This window comes from Indicator indicator, chromosome 7 (assembly GCF_027791375.1).
Source record: "Indicator indicator isolate 239-I01 chromosome 7, UM_Iind_1.1, whole genome shotgun sequence".
Taxonomy (NCBI): Eukaryota; Metazoa; Chordata; class Aves; order Piciformes; family Indicatoridae; genus Indicator; species Indicator indicator.
In genome coordinates, this window is record NC_072016.1 from 16375505 (window position 1) to 16392961 (window position 17457).

General features: G+C 43.9%; 1 protein-coding gene across 1 annotated transcript; it reads left to right on the top strand.

Annotated features, from left to right (window-relative positions):
- The first annotated feature begins 578 nt into the window (after positions 1–578).
- On the top strand, positions 579–17192 carry DRGX (dorsal root ganglia homeobox). The gene is made up of 6 exons (XM_054382566.1): positions 579–612; positions 3316–3413; positions 3648–3749; positions 6361–6533; positions 6873–6985; positions 16927–17192. Exons 1-6 carry the CDS (start codon positions 579–581, stop codon positions 17190–17192), a joined length of 786 nt encoding a protein of 261 aa, XP_054238541.1.
- Positions 17193–17457: the final 265 nt, after the last annotated feature.

A 17457-nucleotide genomic window follows, 5' to 3' on the forward strand; every position in this document is an offset into this window, starting at 1 on the left:
TGGATGGATGGATAGATAGATCGGATAGATAGATAGATCAGATAGATAGAGTAATGAATTTAAGTGAGCATGTATGAAGAAAGACAGAAAGAACAAGAGATTGACTGTTATTTGGGAGGGGGAAACAGAAAAAAACAACCAACAAAAAAAAGCCAACCAACCATCAAAAACAACAACCAAAACCAAAACCAAAAAACAACCCAACGAACCCGAGACAAGCAACAAAGTTTTACCAATTCTGATTACTATGCACCTGCCACGGAGTTTCTGCCTTTGGCTTTTTCAGTTCGCTGCAGAGGGTTAGACACTACTTTCTCTGCTTCCTCCGGGATGGGATTATCTGTGAGTTTCTCTAGATGCTTTCTTCTGATTTTTCGCCTACGCTGTTCTTTCCCTCTCTGTCTTCAGGTCGGCGGGAGACACCTCGGCTGTGTGTGGCAGTGCCTGTCTGGAGAGCCGGTGCCGGTGTGTGGGTGCGGGGTGTCCGCGGAAGCCTCGCACCCCGCGGGCTGGCCCCAGCTGCGGCCACCGTCGGGCTCGCAGCGGCGGGCAGCGGGCGCCCGCTCAGCCGCAGGGTCATGTTCTACTTCCACTGCCCACCGCAGCTAGAGGGTAAGTGTTGTCGCACAGAGACGTGTGAGTACAAGATCTTAACTTCGAGGGGGGGAGGGGGGGGTATGGGGGGTATGGGGGTGTGCGCTGGTGGATGGAGGGAGAAGGTGTGCTTTGACTTGCTCCCGGACTGTCAGGGTACGAATGAGTGCTGAAATAAGATGGAGATCTATAGAGACAGCAAAATATATAAAACTGCATCATCTTTTTTTCCTTGATAAAACAACGCGATTTCCCCCTCCCTGTTCCCAGCTTCACCTCTTGTTACAGGATGGAAAGAAAGATTGCCTTTTTTTTTTTTTTTAATTTGATTCGTGTTGGAAAGGCCTTGTTTTTACACCCCCACCCCAGTCATTTTGCCACCTGCTTCCCCTCTGTGGATAGCTATCCCGCAGTTGAGCCTCAGGCTACGAAAAAGATGTTTTTCTCCCCTCCCAGCACAGATGTTGGTGTCATGGTTGTAATCGGGACACTTTCAGGACGTGGTCACGCCTCCTCCCTCCAGCCAAAGCGACCGCATAAATCTTTAATGCTCTTTTACAAACATTCTGTGGGAGGATGGGGAAACACGAGGCACGACTGGAGAAAATAAAATGCGAAAAATAAACAATTGGATTTTTTTTCTTCGTGTTATTGATCAGAGGAGTTTGATGGGGTTTTGTCCCTTTTTTTTTTTTTTTAAATTTCTTTTCTCTTTTAAAATTACGGCAGCCTTCAGGATTTCCCTGTGTCACTCCTGCATGTGCCCAGGGCCCTCTGTACCCGCTCCCTCTGGCCAGCGCTCGCGGTGCCGGGGACATCCCTGCAGAGCAACTTGTACTCCGGACTGGCACTCGCCGCGGTTGCACGGCAAGGGATGCTGCCCGTCCCCGTACTTTGCCCCTGCCCGCCCATCTCGCTTCTTGCATGAGCATCGCCCGACGAGCAAGGGGCTTTCCCCGCTGTAGTGCTGCCAGGAAGAGATGGCACAGCTGTTTCATTCTCCTCTGGGGGAAGGGTCGTCTCACCTTCAAGCACGGCTGCCCCAAGGCCAGTAGACCCAAGACGGTCTGAACATCACCGGCTGGAAAATTCGGCCCCCAAAGTTGTCTCAGATCCAGCCTGAATGTCGAGGGTCCCCCTGTGCCCTGCCAGCTTTGATCTGTTGCCCCTGCCTGAGCCACTGAGCCCTGAAGTGGCATTGCTCGTTAGTTTTTTGCACCACAGCTTTGGAAACGTGCTCTTGGTGTTTGTTTGTTTTGTTTTGTTTCTTTTGTTTTGTTTCCCTATCTATTTCTTTGATGGGAATCTGAGGCTACTGCTTGTTTTTGGCGGCTCGATCCGGGGCCGGCCTCTCGCTCTTCCGGCGTGGGCAGCAGCGGGGCGTGAGAGGTGCCAGTCTGACCTGCTAAAAAATGAAAACAGCGTTGAGCATCCTAAATAAATAAATAAATGCCCTCACATATACCCTAAACCAAAATCAAAAGTGCATTCCCCTGTCCAAAACCCTCCTGTTACCCACAGAAAAGCCCTTTAGGGCTTAGCGTTTTCGGTGGTTTTGGTCGCTTCGGAAAGCACAGTTGTGCCGGAGAGAAGTAATCGGGCTCTGTGGGGTTACCAGAACAGTATTTTATCCTCTCATGAATATCTCCCGAGGCTGTCTCGACCCGTCCATCCTTGTGAGGAAGGATTCTGGGCCGAATTTATGCACCAAATGATGCTGCAAGATAAGCAGCGGCTTCCCTCCAGCCCTTATGCCCCGAGCCGGGACCGGCCCGTCCCGGGCGCTCCACCGGGCAGTCTGCAAGCAGGGTCCTGGGGACAGTCAGCAAGGTTTCTGTGCGTTTGCGTACTTTTCTGCTGCGTGTGTTGTGTTTTGTTTTGGTTTTGGCACTGTTTGTTTGGGTTTTTTTATCGTTTCGTCAGACATTTCAGCCAGGATACTGGTGATGTGTAACGAAAGGTGGTTTGTACCACGGGCAGGCTATCTGACCTCTTCTGGCCTCCCACCAGGGACAAACCCCCAGTGTTCCAATCTTCCCCTCGGGCCCCTCGAATCCCCCGTTGGGGATGGACGGGGCCTTCCACCTCCAGCCCCACTGCCGAGTCCCGGCAGTTCAGCCACGGCCTTGCCCCAGCAGAGCTCCCGCTGTCCCCAGTGCCCAGCACTGTGCCCGCGGGTCACCGCCAGGCCTGAGGCCGAGCACAGACACGGCGGCTCGGCCGCTGCTCGGATCCGTGAGGGGACAGCGCTGCCAACGACCCAGTCCCGGTCCATGAGGGCACAGGGACTTCCCCTCACTCCACGGCAGATGGGCAGGGCTTTTACGAGCTCGATATGCTCCCACCACGCCTAGATCAAACCCTCGTCTTTTTATCCTTTTAAAAGACAAATGGCCCTAAAAAGACCTTTTCCGGGGCGGGATGCGCCTCATCTGCAGCAGGATGACCTCAGATTGGCAGGATCCCCAGGTGCTGTCAGGATCCCTAAACCTGGCGGGGCACCCACTGCCCGGACGGCTGCCTCAGTGCCTCCCTGGCCGGGCGAGGTACTCGGAGGTGGGACAGCATTCCCGAACTCCTGAGGCCGTCTCCCGAATGGCTCCGAGCCACCAGCCCCCCCGGGGTGGCCCCGGCTCCCGGCCCTTTGTCTCCGTACCTTGGAGCGCGGAGGAGCTGTGGCTCCGCTCCCCGCGACCCCTAACCGCGGCTTTCCACCTGCAGGCGCGGCCCCTTTTGGAGGTCACTCGGCCGGCGACTTCGACGACGGGTTCCTGCGAAGAAAGCAGCGCCGCAACCGCACCACTTTCACCTTGCAGCAGGTAGAAACCTGCATTCCTCTACCGCTGCCCCGCAGTCTTATCGCGCCCTGCCTGCTCCCTGTCCCCCCCCAGGCCGCCCGCCCTCTGCACGCCCTGCCCCGCTGCCTGGGGCAGCCCCGCTTTCCCCGTCGCTGGGGCAGGTGGACCGACGCGCCCGGAGGCGGCAGCTCCCCGGCCCGCACCGCGCCCCCGGCCGTGCCTTGCCCCTGACAGATGTTTACTCTCCTCCACCAGCTCGAGGCACTGGAAGCCGTTTTTGCTCAAACCCACTACCCCGATGTCTTCACTAGGGAAGAGCTGGCGATGAAAATCAACCTCACGGAAGCCAGGGTGCAGGTAAACATTCTGGGGAATTATTTAACTCTCGAGTATTCAAATTGGCAAACTTTTTTTTTTTTTTTTTTTTGACATCGTGACTGCAGAGTGCACATTTGGCCAAAGAACGCAAATGAAGACGATCTGTCATTTTCATGATGCACTTTAATAACATCAACATAATGTGGAATATTAGATTAGGTTGATTAATCGGTCATTCATAATTAACTAGTGATAATGTTCTACACTAATTTGTCCGCGTCTCCAAGGTACTAAATTACATCAATGCACATCCATTTCCTTGCTTTTGGAGGGGGTGTGTGTGGAGAAAAGAGCTGAGATGTGATTCTACAAAGCAACTATGACCACTGTCGAGCAACGGGGTTAGCCAACTGGCAGCCCAGATGCCAGGAAGAAATCTTCCACACCTCTTCAACTTTTCTCCCTTTCACTTTCTTTCTAAACACTTAATTTAGATAGCTAAGAGCCTGTGGAGCAATTCCCAAACCTTTGATGTGATCCAATAAACACCATTGGCCATGATTACTCTCTGCAGCCCCACTATTTTCCATGCCTTCATTTCTTCCTTATTTCTCCCCTCTTCCACTGCCATTCCTCCCCTCCCTCTCCCCCCCCCCCCCCTCGCCCCTTTTTTCTTTTATCCAGGTGTTTGGGTTTCCATATCCAGGGGATAATTTTGTGTGTCCACAAGCCCTGCTAAGAACAACAGTCCTGCAGTTGCCATAGATGGATCCCTATAACTGCAGATATCCACCATAGAATTGCAAAACATTTTTTGAACATGATTATGTATTCATTTTGTTTATGGAGCTTTTTTGCATGCTGGATTTGTATTTTTATTTATTTTTTTTTAATTTAGGTGCTTGGGGTTAAGACTATGCAAAGATCTAATTGTAGGAAATATAATAGCTTGCCTTTTGTTCCCTAGGGTCATGTTAGTATCTCTTAAAACCCAATGGCTGAAGAGAGATAATGGAATTCACCGCAGTAAATTGGGGATTGTAAACAAATTATTTCTCCTATAATCAGATTATGCAATTCTGATTATTAAATCAGAACATGAATCATTGGTCATATGTGGGCAAATTAAACTGATTATTATTTGGAAATGAAAATCTCCTTTTGCCACTGCATTGTAGGTACTGGCTTAAAAAAAAAATGCCATTTTGGCTATTGGTGCCTAAAGACTGAACTGCAAATTGAGATAAATGGGACAATTATTGAGCATTCAGAAGTGGAAGATCATAACTTCTTACTGAAAGGTGCAAGGGTGAGATAGGGGTGGTGACAATTAGATTGCTGAGGACTGGTGTTTAGCCTTGTTGTTGGCTATTATGCAAACAGACAATAGATGCAAACATTTGTTTAGCTTGCTTTCATGCAGGGACATGGGGAAACACAGAGGATGGGAGATATGTTTACATTTATACCCCTCGCTCATTCAAATATGATTAATGTGCTATAAAGCAGAGTCTTAATCGAAGATGATGTTGTCAAACAATAACTAAATAGGGAAATAAACGACTTCATCATGCTCTTTCCTCAGAAGCAGGCGAACTGTCAGTGCAAAGTCATTAAAATATGATAATGAAAAATAGCTCAATTAAATGTTGTTATAGCTGTGACCTTCATTCAATTAAGACACAAGAAAGTGTCTGCATTTTGCTTTGCCTTTAACTGCTCTAAATTTAGAATACAGATAAAATCATTATTCACTGTTTGCTGATACATGCAATTAAAAGGCAGCTAACTAAAATGGAGTTGTAAGAAGAGAATAATAATAATAACAATCTCCCTATACTTGAAGTCATGTATTAAAATGTGGATTTCCTGACCTCAAGAGAGGATTGGCATTTTCCACCTCAAATAAGGTGCTTTCAGAGAATCAGCTCCAAGGCAGATGTTAAAAAACCCCAAGCAACTCTTTAGATTAAAACTCAGGGGGTAAAATCAAGAACATGAATATTTGTGTTGCATTGCAGGGGAAAAAAAAGGGGTTTGGAAATTAGCATGTGTTAAACTGCAGAATGAATTTCCAAAATTAGTATCTACCATCTTTAAATGCAGACTGGACAAATACATCAGAGTAGTAAGAGCAAGTATCAGTCTTCTCCAGGAAATGGGCTGGGTAAGATGGCCTAACACTTACCTTTTCACTTCTGGCCTTGTTGATTCTAACAGCAGCTCATTTAAAGACTTATATATGGTTTTGCCAGAGTGCTAAGATATGTATTTAAGTACATCCCCATGCAAAAGACTTTTAGACATGTTAAAACATAGACATCAGTGAGAATTAAATGTGTGCATAAAGGCAAGCACACATTTAAATGTTTTGCTGATACTGTAACATCACAATGCAATTTGTTTATTTATTTTTAACATGCTTTTGGAATGTCTTTAGACATTCCTGGCTTCTTTTCCAGACACAGAAATATTATAGATACAAATGTAATCCCAAAGATCAACTAGAATAACACTTGAGGACACAAAATAAGAGCAAGTCTTAGCCAAGCTTCTAAATCACTGATTTTGCTAGAGCAAAAATCTACAGTTTTCTTGCTTTGTGTGTGGCTAAACACAGTATTCAGCCTGAATTGCTCTCCTGCTCCAGGTGTGGTTCCAAAATCGAAGAGCTAAGTGGAGGAAAACAGAGAGGGGTGCATCTGATCAAGAGGGCCCTAAGGAAACATTGACTGAGGTGGCTCCTCCTGCAAGCAATTTAAATTCCCCTTCTCCAGCAGATCAAACCAGGAATAAAAAAGAGGGTCTGGAGATCCAGCAGAGGTAAGAGTAATACATGTCATCAGCTGTCTCTGTTTGGGGCAAACCTGCATCTTACGTATGTACATACTTACAGACTTGCCTGCTACTGAGCCTTGGCCTACATTCTATCATCTTCAGGTATAGTCCAAATTATTAGGAGGTAAGCTGTCTCTCGCGCAGCTCGTGGCTTCTTGTAGAGGTGCTGAGAATCTGGTGGCTGTTGGAGGCTAATGTCACCCAAGCTTGATTCCAACTATTTGTGCCTGGAGTCACCAACTTGTTTGTGTGGATGCAAAAATGCTGTCTTTGGAATCGGTTAGTTCTGGTTTTGTAAGGAAGTTATTTTCTCTTCTCTATTAGTCTGAGTCGAACAGTGGGTCCTACAGGACCTTTCTTCCCTTCCTGCCTGCCGGGGACTCTTCTCAACACAGCCACCTATGCACAAGCTTTATCCCATGTCGCCTCTCTAAAAGGTATGTGACTTTGTTTAACTTCAGGGATTAGCTCAAAGAGTGACTTTTTCAAGCTAAGCAGCATGGTGCCACTTGAGGCAGTGGGGAAGCCTTTGGGAAATGATGGATCCTTCCTTCTCTTATGATTAGCAACAATTTCACTGATGCTGCAGGTAAAGAAGTGAGTCTCCTGTTATAACTTGTAGCATCAAGTTGTGGTGGAGCGTCTTCATTTCCTTTGGTTTTAGTGAAATCAGAGTCTCAAGGAGCAAGGCAGGTAGAGTTTGCTCCTTTAGAATTTTCTTTGCATATGTTGTTTTTTTAAAGAGTAATATTTATACTAATAAATTAGTTATACACATCCTTTTGCATTATACATTTCCTGGCACAGTTACTGATGCCTCATCCGCTCTTTGGTTTCCTTTGCAGTACATCTCTGCACAATGCCAGACCTTTCTCTTCTTGAATAGTGGCATCCCTCTGAGATTTTGAATAAAGTGTGTGCATAGGGACAGGGAGGATACAAAGTAATTCCTCATTACCTGGGACCCAGGCTTCAGGAAGGGTATATTCAGTGTCCGTATCCTTTTCAGTTCCCAAAAAGCAGCAGTATGCATATTTTAAAAATAAATTACCAGCTGATCCATTAGCTGTTCCTAGTCTAACAATTTATAAGACTAAGGGTATAAGAAGAATGAATTCAATTTATGGATTTATAGGATGTACATTCTCATAGCACTGCCAAGCACAAAGTGGCACATGCATTTACTCTATGCCCCAATGTGGTGCAATAATTTGTGAGGAAAGTTTTCCAGTTTAAGACCCTGCACTATGAACACAAATGGCCTCTAATACCTCCAGCTGTGTTCTCTGGCTTACCTCATGTTCCCTGGCATACCTCATTCTAGTTAAATCAGCATTGCCAAGGTATATTCCTGAAGCAAATGGTTGGAACTGCTGAGTTTTGCATTAAGTACTGCATCCTGCCCGCATTCCCCATTCTCTCCTGTCTTTCCAAAGAAGCTGAAGCCAGACACATCACACAGCTACTGATATTTTGATAGCTGTGGGACCTGTGCCTTTAAATCAAGAAGAGCCACACAGGTGTGACCTGACTCTAAAGCTTAAAGAATGGCTGTCAACCTAAACCCTGTTAAGTGAGCAGCAGTTGTTGGACTGCTGGTGGACTGAGTCTTGATCTCTGCTCCTGTGACTGTAAAGCCTTGGGGCAGAGACTTTCAGCTCCTTCGACTGGGCAGGAACAGCCTTTCTGGAGTAGATATAAGTGAAATTCTTCAGGCAAAAAGAGTGATCATTGGTAAATATAGTCCTGGGTAGATTGAAAAGTGTGGAAATGAGGTTGTGTTCAGTGAATAATTTTGGATGGAAGGAATATTTTGTTCTTAAAGTTTACATGTAAGCATTTTCAAAATTAAACACATCAATACGTTGCTCTCAATTGTTTCATTTTTAAATTTTGAGAAAAATAACCCAAATAAACGTAAGTCAAGCAAAATGAAACAAAGAATGAAAAAAATAATGTAATGAAAGTTTGGTTTTGTTTGCTTCTTGTCGTTTTAATTTTTAAAGTTTTATTTATTTGGAATACTTCCAGATATCCTTTTCTGTGATTTTATAGCTTAGCTACTAGCCTGAGAAATTAACCATTTGCTCCTTTTTGTTTAATAGCAGTTTTACAACCTAGGACCAGAAGAAAGTCCTATTTGTGAATCTCTTGTAAAGATACTTACTAGATAGTCAGTTACCCAGGTTAAAAGGCAGTGTCCCTGAAAAATTGGTCCCAAGTGTAAAGAGATGGGTTTTTAAAATAATTTGTATAGGGATTGTCAGTTACCAGACAGATGGCTGTTCTCTCAGTGAATGTTGTCATCTACACATGCAATTTATTACTAAGATGCCTGTTTTATATTTCCTGCCTGGCACTAGAAATCTCCAAACACATCCCAGGGGACTGGGATATTTTACTATATTTTGATTTTAAGAAATGCAGTTACAGATTTTCATGTCTGCATATCCACCTACTAGGAATTTTGTGAAGCTACCTATACCTGTCCTTGAGAGGAACTAGTAGACTGAGTTACTGCTTTGAGGGGAGATCTTTTTCTTCTGCAGTTAGGTTTCAATAATGTCAAATTTTGTCTTTGAGGTTAAAGGGAAAGAATGTCTTGTTCTATAAGGTGGCAAATTTGCTTTATACAAGAAGATTTATCATCTTCTGGTATTTATATATGGAGTAGTCTCCACTTTCCTTGGCTTATCTCCACAAGTTCCACTTTTCCTGTTTCTCCAAGAGAAATTCACTTAGTCTGGGGTAGGGACTGTGCACAACAGACCTTGAACTTCAGTGTTGTTAATTTGCAAAGAGGGCAGGACAATCTTTAGAGATTCTGAGTTGACCAAAACTGTCACAGGCCTGCTTTGCATTTTGTTTTCCTTTGCTATAGAAGTACCAGGTGAATGATGTCTCATCTAAACCAACATATCCAAGAGCACAACTAAGTTCACATGTCAGTCTGGAGGAAGAGAATGGTTGTGAGAAGGAAAGAAAAGACAGGGAGAGTCACAGTGTTCAAAAAAACTTTATAAGAAATTCTTTGCCTTGCTCAATTCAGTTTGCTTGACTTTCTCTTGTCATTTTCTGCTTTGACCTAGGAGTTGATTTGTACACTTCAGGCCTGTCAAAGGACAACCAACTCTAAGTTTAGGTGGGCATTAGGCTGTGTCCTTGTGTGCCTTAATGAAGTGACCTAAGCCACTGTCCTGAGAATCTAGTTGCATATTGGAGCAAAAATGATGACAGGACTCTGCCGCAGTGGTTCTGAGGACACAGGACATTATGTCATATCAAATCCCTTCAAATTCAGCACAGGATGTACAATTCTGAATGAGGAGAAATCCAGCAAGTAAGATTTTATTGAAGAGTGAAATGGTCAGGAGGTCTTCCTAGTATCTCTCTTGTACTGTCCATGCTTTGAAGCTACCAGGAATTTTATGTGCTTTTGAAAGCAAAATAGTTGCTCCAGAATCAAAGCATCATTTCATTACCAATGGATGCACCACCCCACTTTCTTTTATGGAAATGTCAAATTAAGCACAGCTCATCTATGTGGATCTTCTAAATAGATATAGATTCCCACCATTGGAGAATAATCCTGGTCAGTAAAGGCTGTAAAAGCTGCCTGCAGGCAAATAGGCACTCTCAGCACACCAGATACTACTGGGAAGTCTAGGTTGTTCTTTTATTCTTTTGAGAAGACAAGATGTGCTTTGTTGTGCTTGAGAGCCAACACTTTGTTGATGTCAGTAAGTAATATTTGACTGATGCTTTAGAAGGAGACAATTAAAATCAATACAGTGAATAACAAGTGATGATGGTGATGTAACTAATTAATAATTATTTTATGCTCTCAGGGACCATTTTTATTCTGCCACCTGAGAGTTGTCTGCCTTCTGGAAAGAAAATAATTCCTCACTTTCTCCTTCTCTGACTTCAGTTGCTTGGCTCCAGACCCAGATTTCCAAGGCTGCAAAAAGTATCTAGGGTACATGCCTCCTGCTGGGATCTAATTTGTAGTACAAGGGTATAACAGTTAATAATGAAGCTGAACTAAAGAATATAAAGGTTGATGATGAAATTGGTCTAGTAGAGACAAGAAATCTCAGGACAGCCTAACATGAGGCAGGGACTAAACATGAAACTTTACCTTCAGAAAGAGTGTGTAGTGCACTGTAGGCTTGTCTCTTGCTTTGTGTGGCTCTGCAACTCTTCAACAGGCAGCGCTCACCTGAATCCCACCTGAATGTGCCACTTCTAGGTAAATGGAGGATATGGTTTGAGCAAGAGATTAGGTCTACTCTGATGAATGAGAAGAAAGCTCTTCTCCCTAAGCACCATGCTCCCGCTGTCTCTGAAACAGGTTTTTTTTTCCCCTCAAAGGATTGGTATCACCACTGCAGGATGTTCTGTGAGGAAAGCAGTCTGTCTCTATAATAGCAATTCACAGAACAGACTGTTCCAGAGAAGAATACATTACTGCTGGACAGTTTTTCTCTGTTTCTATTAAATATGCTTTATTCAGTAACACAACAAGTCGTCTTCTCTCCTTAGGTGAGTCCTCTCCCCTTCTGAAGTTTTGCACATCAGAGGCTGTACTTAGTAGCAAGCATCTGTTAACTATCATATCACCTCACTACATAATATTGTTTCAGAAAACACAATTTCTCATGTGAAAAATTAGCACAAGATCATAATTTCTGTGATATACAGGGTTTCCTATTTCAGGGTTTTAGCTCTTTACTACTGACCAGAGTCAGGTAGGAAGTTGGCTCACACACACTTTGTTACTCTCTGAAATTGTCCTAATTTGACAACAAGGCTACTTTATTGTGGTGACTTCTACATTTCCATGATCTTCCAAGATGAATCACTTACTGTAAACTATGCATCTGCAGTCCATTTAGTAGATTTAATTGCAGACCTCAAATATGAAAGGAAAATACTTGCTTTATTTATGGGCTGTATAACAATAGAGTGATCAGGAGAAGCTAGTGTTCTGTGCAGAGAGAGACCTCAAAGTACTTTCTTAATGGATGACAGCATGAATGCAATTCATTAATGTAGAAAATGTTATTAATGGGTGTAAACAAAAATCTCATTTTTTTATCTGAAGTGTTCTACCATTCTGGTGGTTGAGGCCAAGAGTGTGTCTGTTACATTCTGCTGAAATTTCCCCAGACCCAGTGATGAGTGCAGTGTACGAGGAGAGAAATAATTACACTTGCCATGGAATTACTTCCATAATTCACTCACAGCTCTGCTCTGTGCAAGTTATAGCTTAGTTGGTTTTCATAGCACTTCTGTACTATAGAGAAGCAGGATTGCATTATGCACATCAAAGTGGATATTCCAGGGCACCATTGATTAGGCTCTTTTATGTTTTGTTGCTGCTGTGGTTGTTGTTGTTGTTCATATTATGAACCCTTAATTGCAGTATCCAGGAAAAAAAAACACACACCAAGTTGAACTATCCACCCATTACATTTCAGTTTCTGTTATGGAAAGACAAAAAGAATTTGGCCAATTCCATTGGGAAATTCCCCGTGCTAAGACTGAGAAAGAAGCATTCAAGGACCTAACTCCTAACTTAGCCTTGAGCTGGTGTCTACTGAATTAAAGCACTGCTGCTTACCAAGAGACTGGGGAATGGGAATCAAAACTCTTGTGGTCCTTTATTTTCTGTTGTTCTTGATTATGGACTTACTAACTTTTGTTATGTACTATAGCAAATATATGAAGTGAGTTCTGTTAGGCATTTTCCCTAGTTTATCTGCCACTGTGACTTCAGAGAATTCTAAACATTTCATTAGTTTGCTGCAGATGCACAAACTTTAAGCAAATTACTTTAATTCTCATATCCCTAGTCCCTGACTGTAGTGCTGCTCTACTTCACAAGTGAATATTTTTTGTTATCACAAGTATTAGGGGATGTGCATATACTAAGGAGCCCTAAGAGCCATGGCAAGGAAATGGGTGCCAGCTTGTTCCTCCAGGACAAATCTTGATTAGGTTTGTGGACCTTAGCTAGGAAAGGATGGCTACTGACTCTTTTGGAGTGACACATCAGAAGGGTTTATGTTCAGATGATCTTTTTGATGTGGAAAGGAAAAGCTGTGAACATTTCCTGAGTTGACAGTATTCAAAGGACACGTTCTATTCTGCCAGTTCTTAGGGGCTTTTCTGCCACCTTTCCCGTCCAAACAGACAAGATCCTGGCTTTTGAATTTATTTATTAAGAGTACTAATGGCACAAATAAAGCAGGATGAAGTCCTTCAGTTCTGCTGTCAAGTTATTTAGACCAAAAGGCTCCTGCTAGAGCAACTGAGCCAGATTATCAGTTCTCTGTTTGTATTGGGCATATAAGCTTTACAAGCCAAGGAGATGTGAAATAATAACATTTGGACTCTTCCGTCATCTCTGAAGTGCTCTTTCAGCCTCTGGGCAACATAAATGCCTTTCACACCTGATCAGATTAGGCACCAAAAGGAGGAACCACCTAGTATAACTTTAGCAGCATTGAAGTTACCCTAAATTATACTGGGAGCATCTGGTGCCTCTCCCTTTCAGACTTTAAGTTCATGCCTTTTTTCTACTGAACCTCCAGGTTCAGAGCACAAGAAGGTTTGGATGAAGCCGTTGTTGTTTTAATTGCTCGTGCCTCAGGCGTTAATAGAATGCTAGCAACATGTACAAAAAGCAAGAGGGAGCTCCCTTTCAATCAGCTCTCACTGGTGAACACCACCATGAATTTGAGGTTGTGTTGACACTCCTCCAGCCCTCATGAAAGTGATTTCAAAGCTTACGAGGAATTAAAGCTCAAGCAAAGCAATGCGACTTCTATCAAAAGGAAACAGCATAATATTTTCTCTGAAAATTAACCAGCATGCATTGACAGATGAGGACTTTAAATTGGATTTTTTATTCACATTCCTCCATGACAGGCTGCCGAACAGCTGTCTACATCAAACGTTGATAGGGAAAGGGAACTGGGATTTTGCCTTTTGGAACGGCTATCTATCAAATTCTGTTAAATTAAATGTTGACCTGAAATATGAAATTTGTATTTTAAATACTTATATATCAATACAGGCCCTGTTCCCACCCCACTCTTCTCAGATGAAACTGAACTTTGGAACTGTACAAAAGGGTCTGCAACCAAAATTGTAGATCAAATATCATTGCAATTGAAATGTGATGTTGGCAAAGACAAGACAGAACTAATTCATTTTTTCTTGTCAGTCTCTGTAGTACATCAATTAAACTGCCAAGGAGATCAAATCTTTCAGACTGTATTTATTACATTAAGTATTTATGTTCAGACTAGGCATTTAAAGTATGATCTCTTATAGGAATAAAAGGAGGTTCAGATCAGTACAGCAGAATTTGAGGGAAGTTAATGGAAATCTATTTGTATAGTTTAATTTTCTGTACAGGAGGCAATAAGTTCCTGAAAGAAAGAAAACAGTACCCTGTATGTATTGTAGAAATTTGATCCAAATCCCACTGAAGTAATATCAGACTGTCACAGATGTTAGTGGAATCTGCGTCAAGATCTAGGGCTAAAAGCTTAAGCTAAGTTTGATGGGATCTAGGTGCCTGAACTCCTAAAGATCCAAAGTAAGTAGGAATCATTCTTTCCTTCCCCACTGTGGATTCAGGTTTACTGCAATATGATTTTAAAAAACATTGATGTCTGCTAAATGTAAATGCCTAATTCTTGCTAAAAGTCACGTCCCTGTACATTGTGGGCTGACTGATGGTGGAGACCTTTTGTTCCTGAGTCTCTCATCATTTGTCTTGGCATTTGTGCCAGCAAAGTCTGATAGATTTCACTGGACTTACTATCTGCAGACACAAGAAATTATAAGGTAGATTGAGCCTTCTTTACAACAAAACAGGGTTAAATCCTACTCTCCTGTATTTTAGCTGTACCCTGGAGCAAAGGACACCAGTTACTTTACATTTTTTTTTTTTCATGCATGAGTTGTTGTTTGGAAGTCTTTTAACCTCAGTCCAAATGAAAGGAATGAGTTTTGGGTGCATTATTGCTAGAGATAGTCTAGTTTCCACCACAGGTAACTACACCCTCAGGTTGCAGTGTCACTAAGTAATATCAGGTCTAATTATTAAGCAAAGAGCTTAGATTGGTACTGAAGACTGATAAATATTTTATCCCTCTGTGACAAGGAACGAAAATTATTCTTAGGGGATGGAGTTGATTCCTGCTCTTTTGAAACAGGGAAGACTCTTTCTCACTTCTCCCCACCTCCCACTAAGCAGACAATATCTGTACTCAGTCCTGCATTAGGTACCATGGGTAGGTCAGCCTTCCTGTCATCCTGGGAGCTGAACAGTCACATTCAGAAGTCTCATGCTATGTTTAAAAGCATCAGTACAAAGACAGCTGATGCACAGGCAGGTCTCTATGATCCTCCATTTTAGAGCTGAACCTTAAGAAAGTGGGGCTTAATAGTATTTCACTTAATTTCACTTAATAGTGAAAAAAAACAGATTTCTGTGTATCTTCTGCAGCTAAAGACATGCTGCAAACTGTAGGGATTCTGAGGTGCTGATCTTCTTCTCCTCTATCTTGTTAAAGCAGTGGCTGTCCAGCACCCCAGAAGTGGCTATGATTCACCAGGGCAAAGAAAAGACTTTATGAGCATGTCACTGAGTGTATCTTGTTATGCCCTTCTGACCTGTTCACACCAGCCACAGAATTAAAGACTCAGTTTCCTGATGCTAAAAGCCAAAATCAGAATGTTTTAGTCAAGTGCTGAAACTTGCTTGTTCAGTTCATTTGAATGTTGGTCTGCTGATCACGTTCTCTATCAGAGGAGAACTACAAGAGAAAGGAAGGCTTCCCGGTTATGTTAATAACTTGGCCCTTGTAGATTCTGTCTTCTAAAATGCAAAGACCACTTCTTCCTGAATGTTACCTGCTAACCTCTGACAATTGCCAACATTCTGAGGTCCCTTTCAACCTAAGCCATTCTAAGACTCTAAAACCAAACCACTATCTGCCCTAGTCCTGATAGGGCAGCTGGGTGTTGCTGACCCATTGCTACCAAGATCAGAAGTGTAAAAGAAAGACTACCAGCTCCTTGCAGGTTATTAGTCTGATCACTTAGTCATGAGCCATTTAACTCTAATATTAACTGCAGAAAATAAAGGTGAGTCCTTGGCTTGAAAAGATCAGAGGAAGACATTGCATTGTGTCAGACTGTGCATGACTGGGTTGTTTCTTTTTGAGAGGTAGAGTGTCAACAAAGGACAGGGTCTAGAAGAGGATGTAAAGTTTAGTGGCCTCTGAGACCCCTGGGAAAATGGTGTCACCCAATGTTTCTCACCAGAGAGCAAATTAAAGCAGTAGCTCAGCCATCCCCCTTTGCCTCCTCTCTCTACTCTTCCTTCATTCAGTACATATCAGGGTGACTTTTTGGATGGACCGCATGTCCTGCCCTGTGGTCAACTTACACTTCCAGGTGTGCTTGCTTGGGAACTGGCTCAAGTCTCAGTATTATGAAAGATAAGCTAAAGACACAGCCTGCCGTGGTCCAGCTCAGAAAGGCAGCTGGTAGAGTGATAACTTTCAGTGGGTTACAGGAAAGACTTTTATCTTACAAGGGAGAGGCATGCCATTTCACCCTCTCTCCAGTGTTTTATTGCCTGCTTGGAACAGTCTATGTGTCTTAGATGAGAGGGTAGAGGTGGTCTGTCTCTCCTGATGAGACTCTTAAGCTCTGTCAGCAGCAGCAGCTTTAGGAGGCTTTGTCTGGAGGCTATTCTCTTTGATGTGTCATCCTTAAGTATCACTGGCATTGGACTGGTGAGGTTAGAACAGACTGCTGCAGGTAGACATGATTCCAAGAGCTGGCAGGGGTCTGGCCAAGGAAAAGCCTATCTCGTCTTACTCTGGGATAGGAAAAGGTCATTAATTCCTGTGTAATGAACAGAATATTTTCACTTTTGTCTCTACAGTAATCTTTAAAGCGTAGGTAAGTAATGAGATTTCCACACTCACCAAACAAATGCATCTGCCCAAATGGATCAGGCTTCAATATGCAGGGGACAAGCTGTAGGGAAATATCACATGTGATCTAACATTGCTTCTGACTCTGCTTGCCCTCACTCACTGTCATCCTGAACAACTTCCAGTGTAAGATCCTTCACAGTGGGACTCAGCAGAGCAGGGTCTGTTTTTCCTAGCCCTGATCCAGAGGACGTCCGTATACCCACTAAACGTCAGTAGGGCAGGGGGGTGTTGCCGGTCAAGACTCCAACCCCACTTCTGCCCTCTCCACATTGGCTGTGGAGGGAACAGCTAGACAGGCCCCAGGACATTCCCCGTCAGTAATGGTGCTTTGTCTCTTTCCTTCTCAGGGAGCCCCCTGTGCTCATGCTGCGTTCCAGACCCCATGGGCCTCTCCTTCCTGCCCACCTATGGCTGCCAAAGCAACCGTACTGCCAGCGTGGCGGCGCTGCGCATGAAGGCCCGCGAGCACTCAGAGGCTGTGCTCCAGTCTGCCAACCTCCTGCCCGCCACCAGCAGCAGCCCCACTCCTCCCACCAAACCCAGCCCAGAGGGCAGCCAGGACAAGCAGCCCCCTCTGGCCAAGGAGCACATGGAAGGGGAGAAGAATGTATGAGACCAGGCAGGTGCTGGCCCCTCAGCTGAGGGCAGGGGCCCTTGGCAGGGGCTCTGCTGTGGGGGTGAACTGCAGTGTGACTGTGCCACAGCAGAACATCATGGAACCACCAGGAACTTGGCAATTCTGAGTGGCCTTTTTGGCTGCCTTTCACACGTTCTTGCTTCTCCTGCGTCGCTGTAGGTTCATTCACCTGATTTATTGGCACTATCTGTGTTTGGAAACTTGTGTGAAACTGTTTTTATCCCCTCCTCCATATCCCATG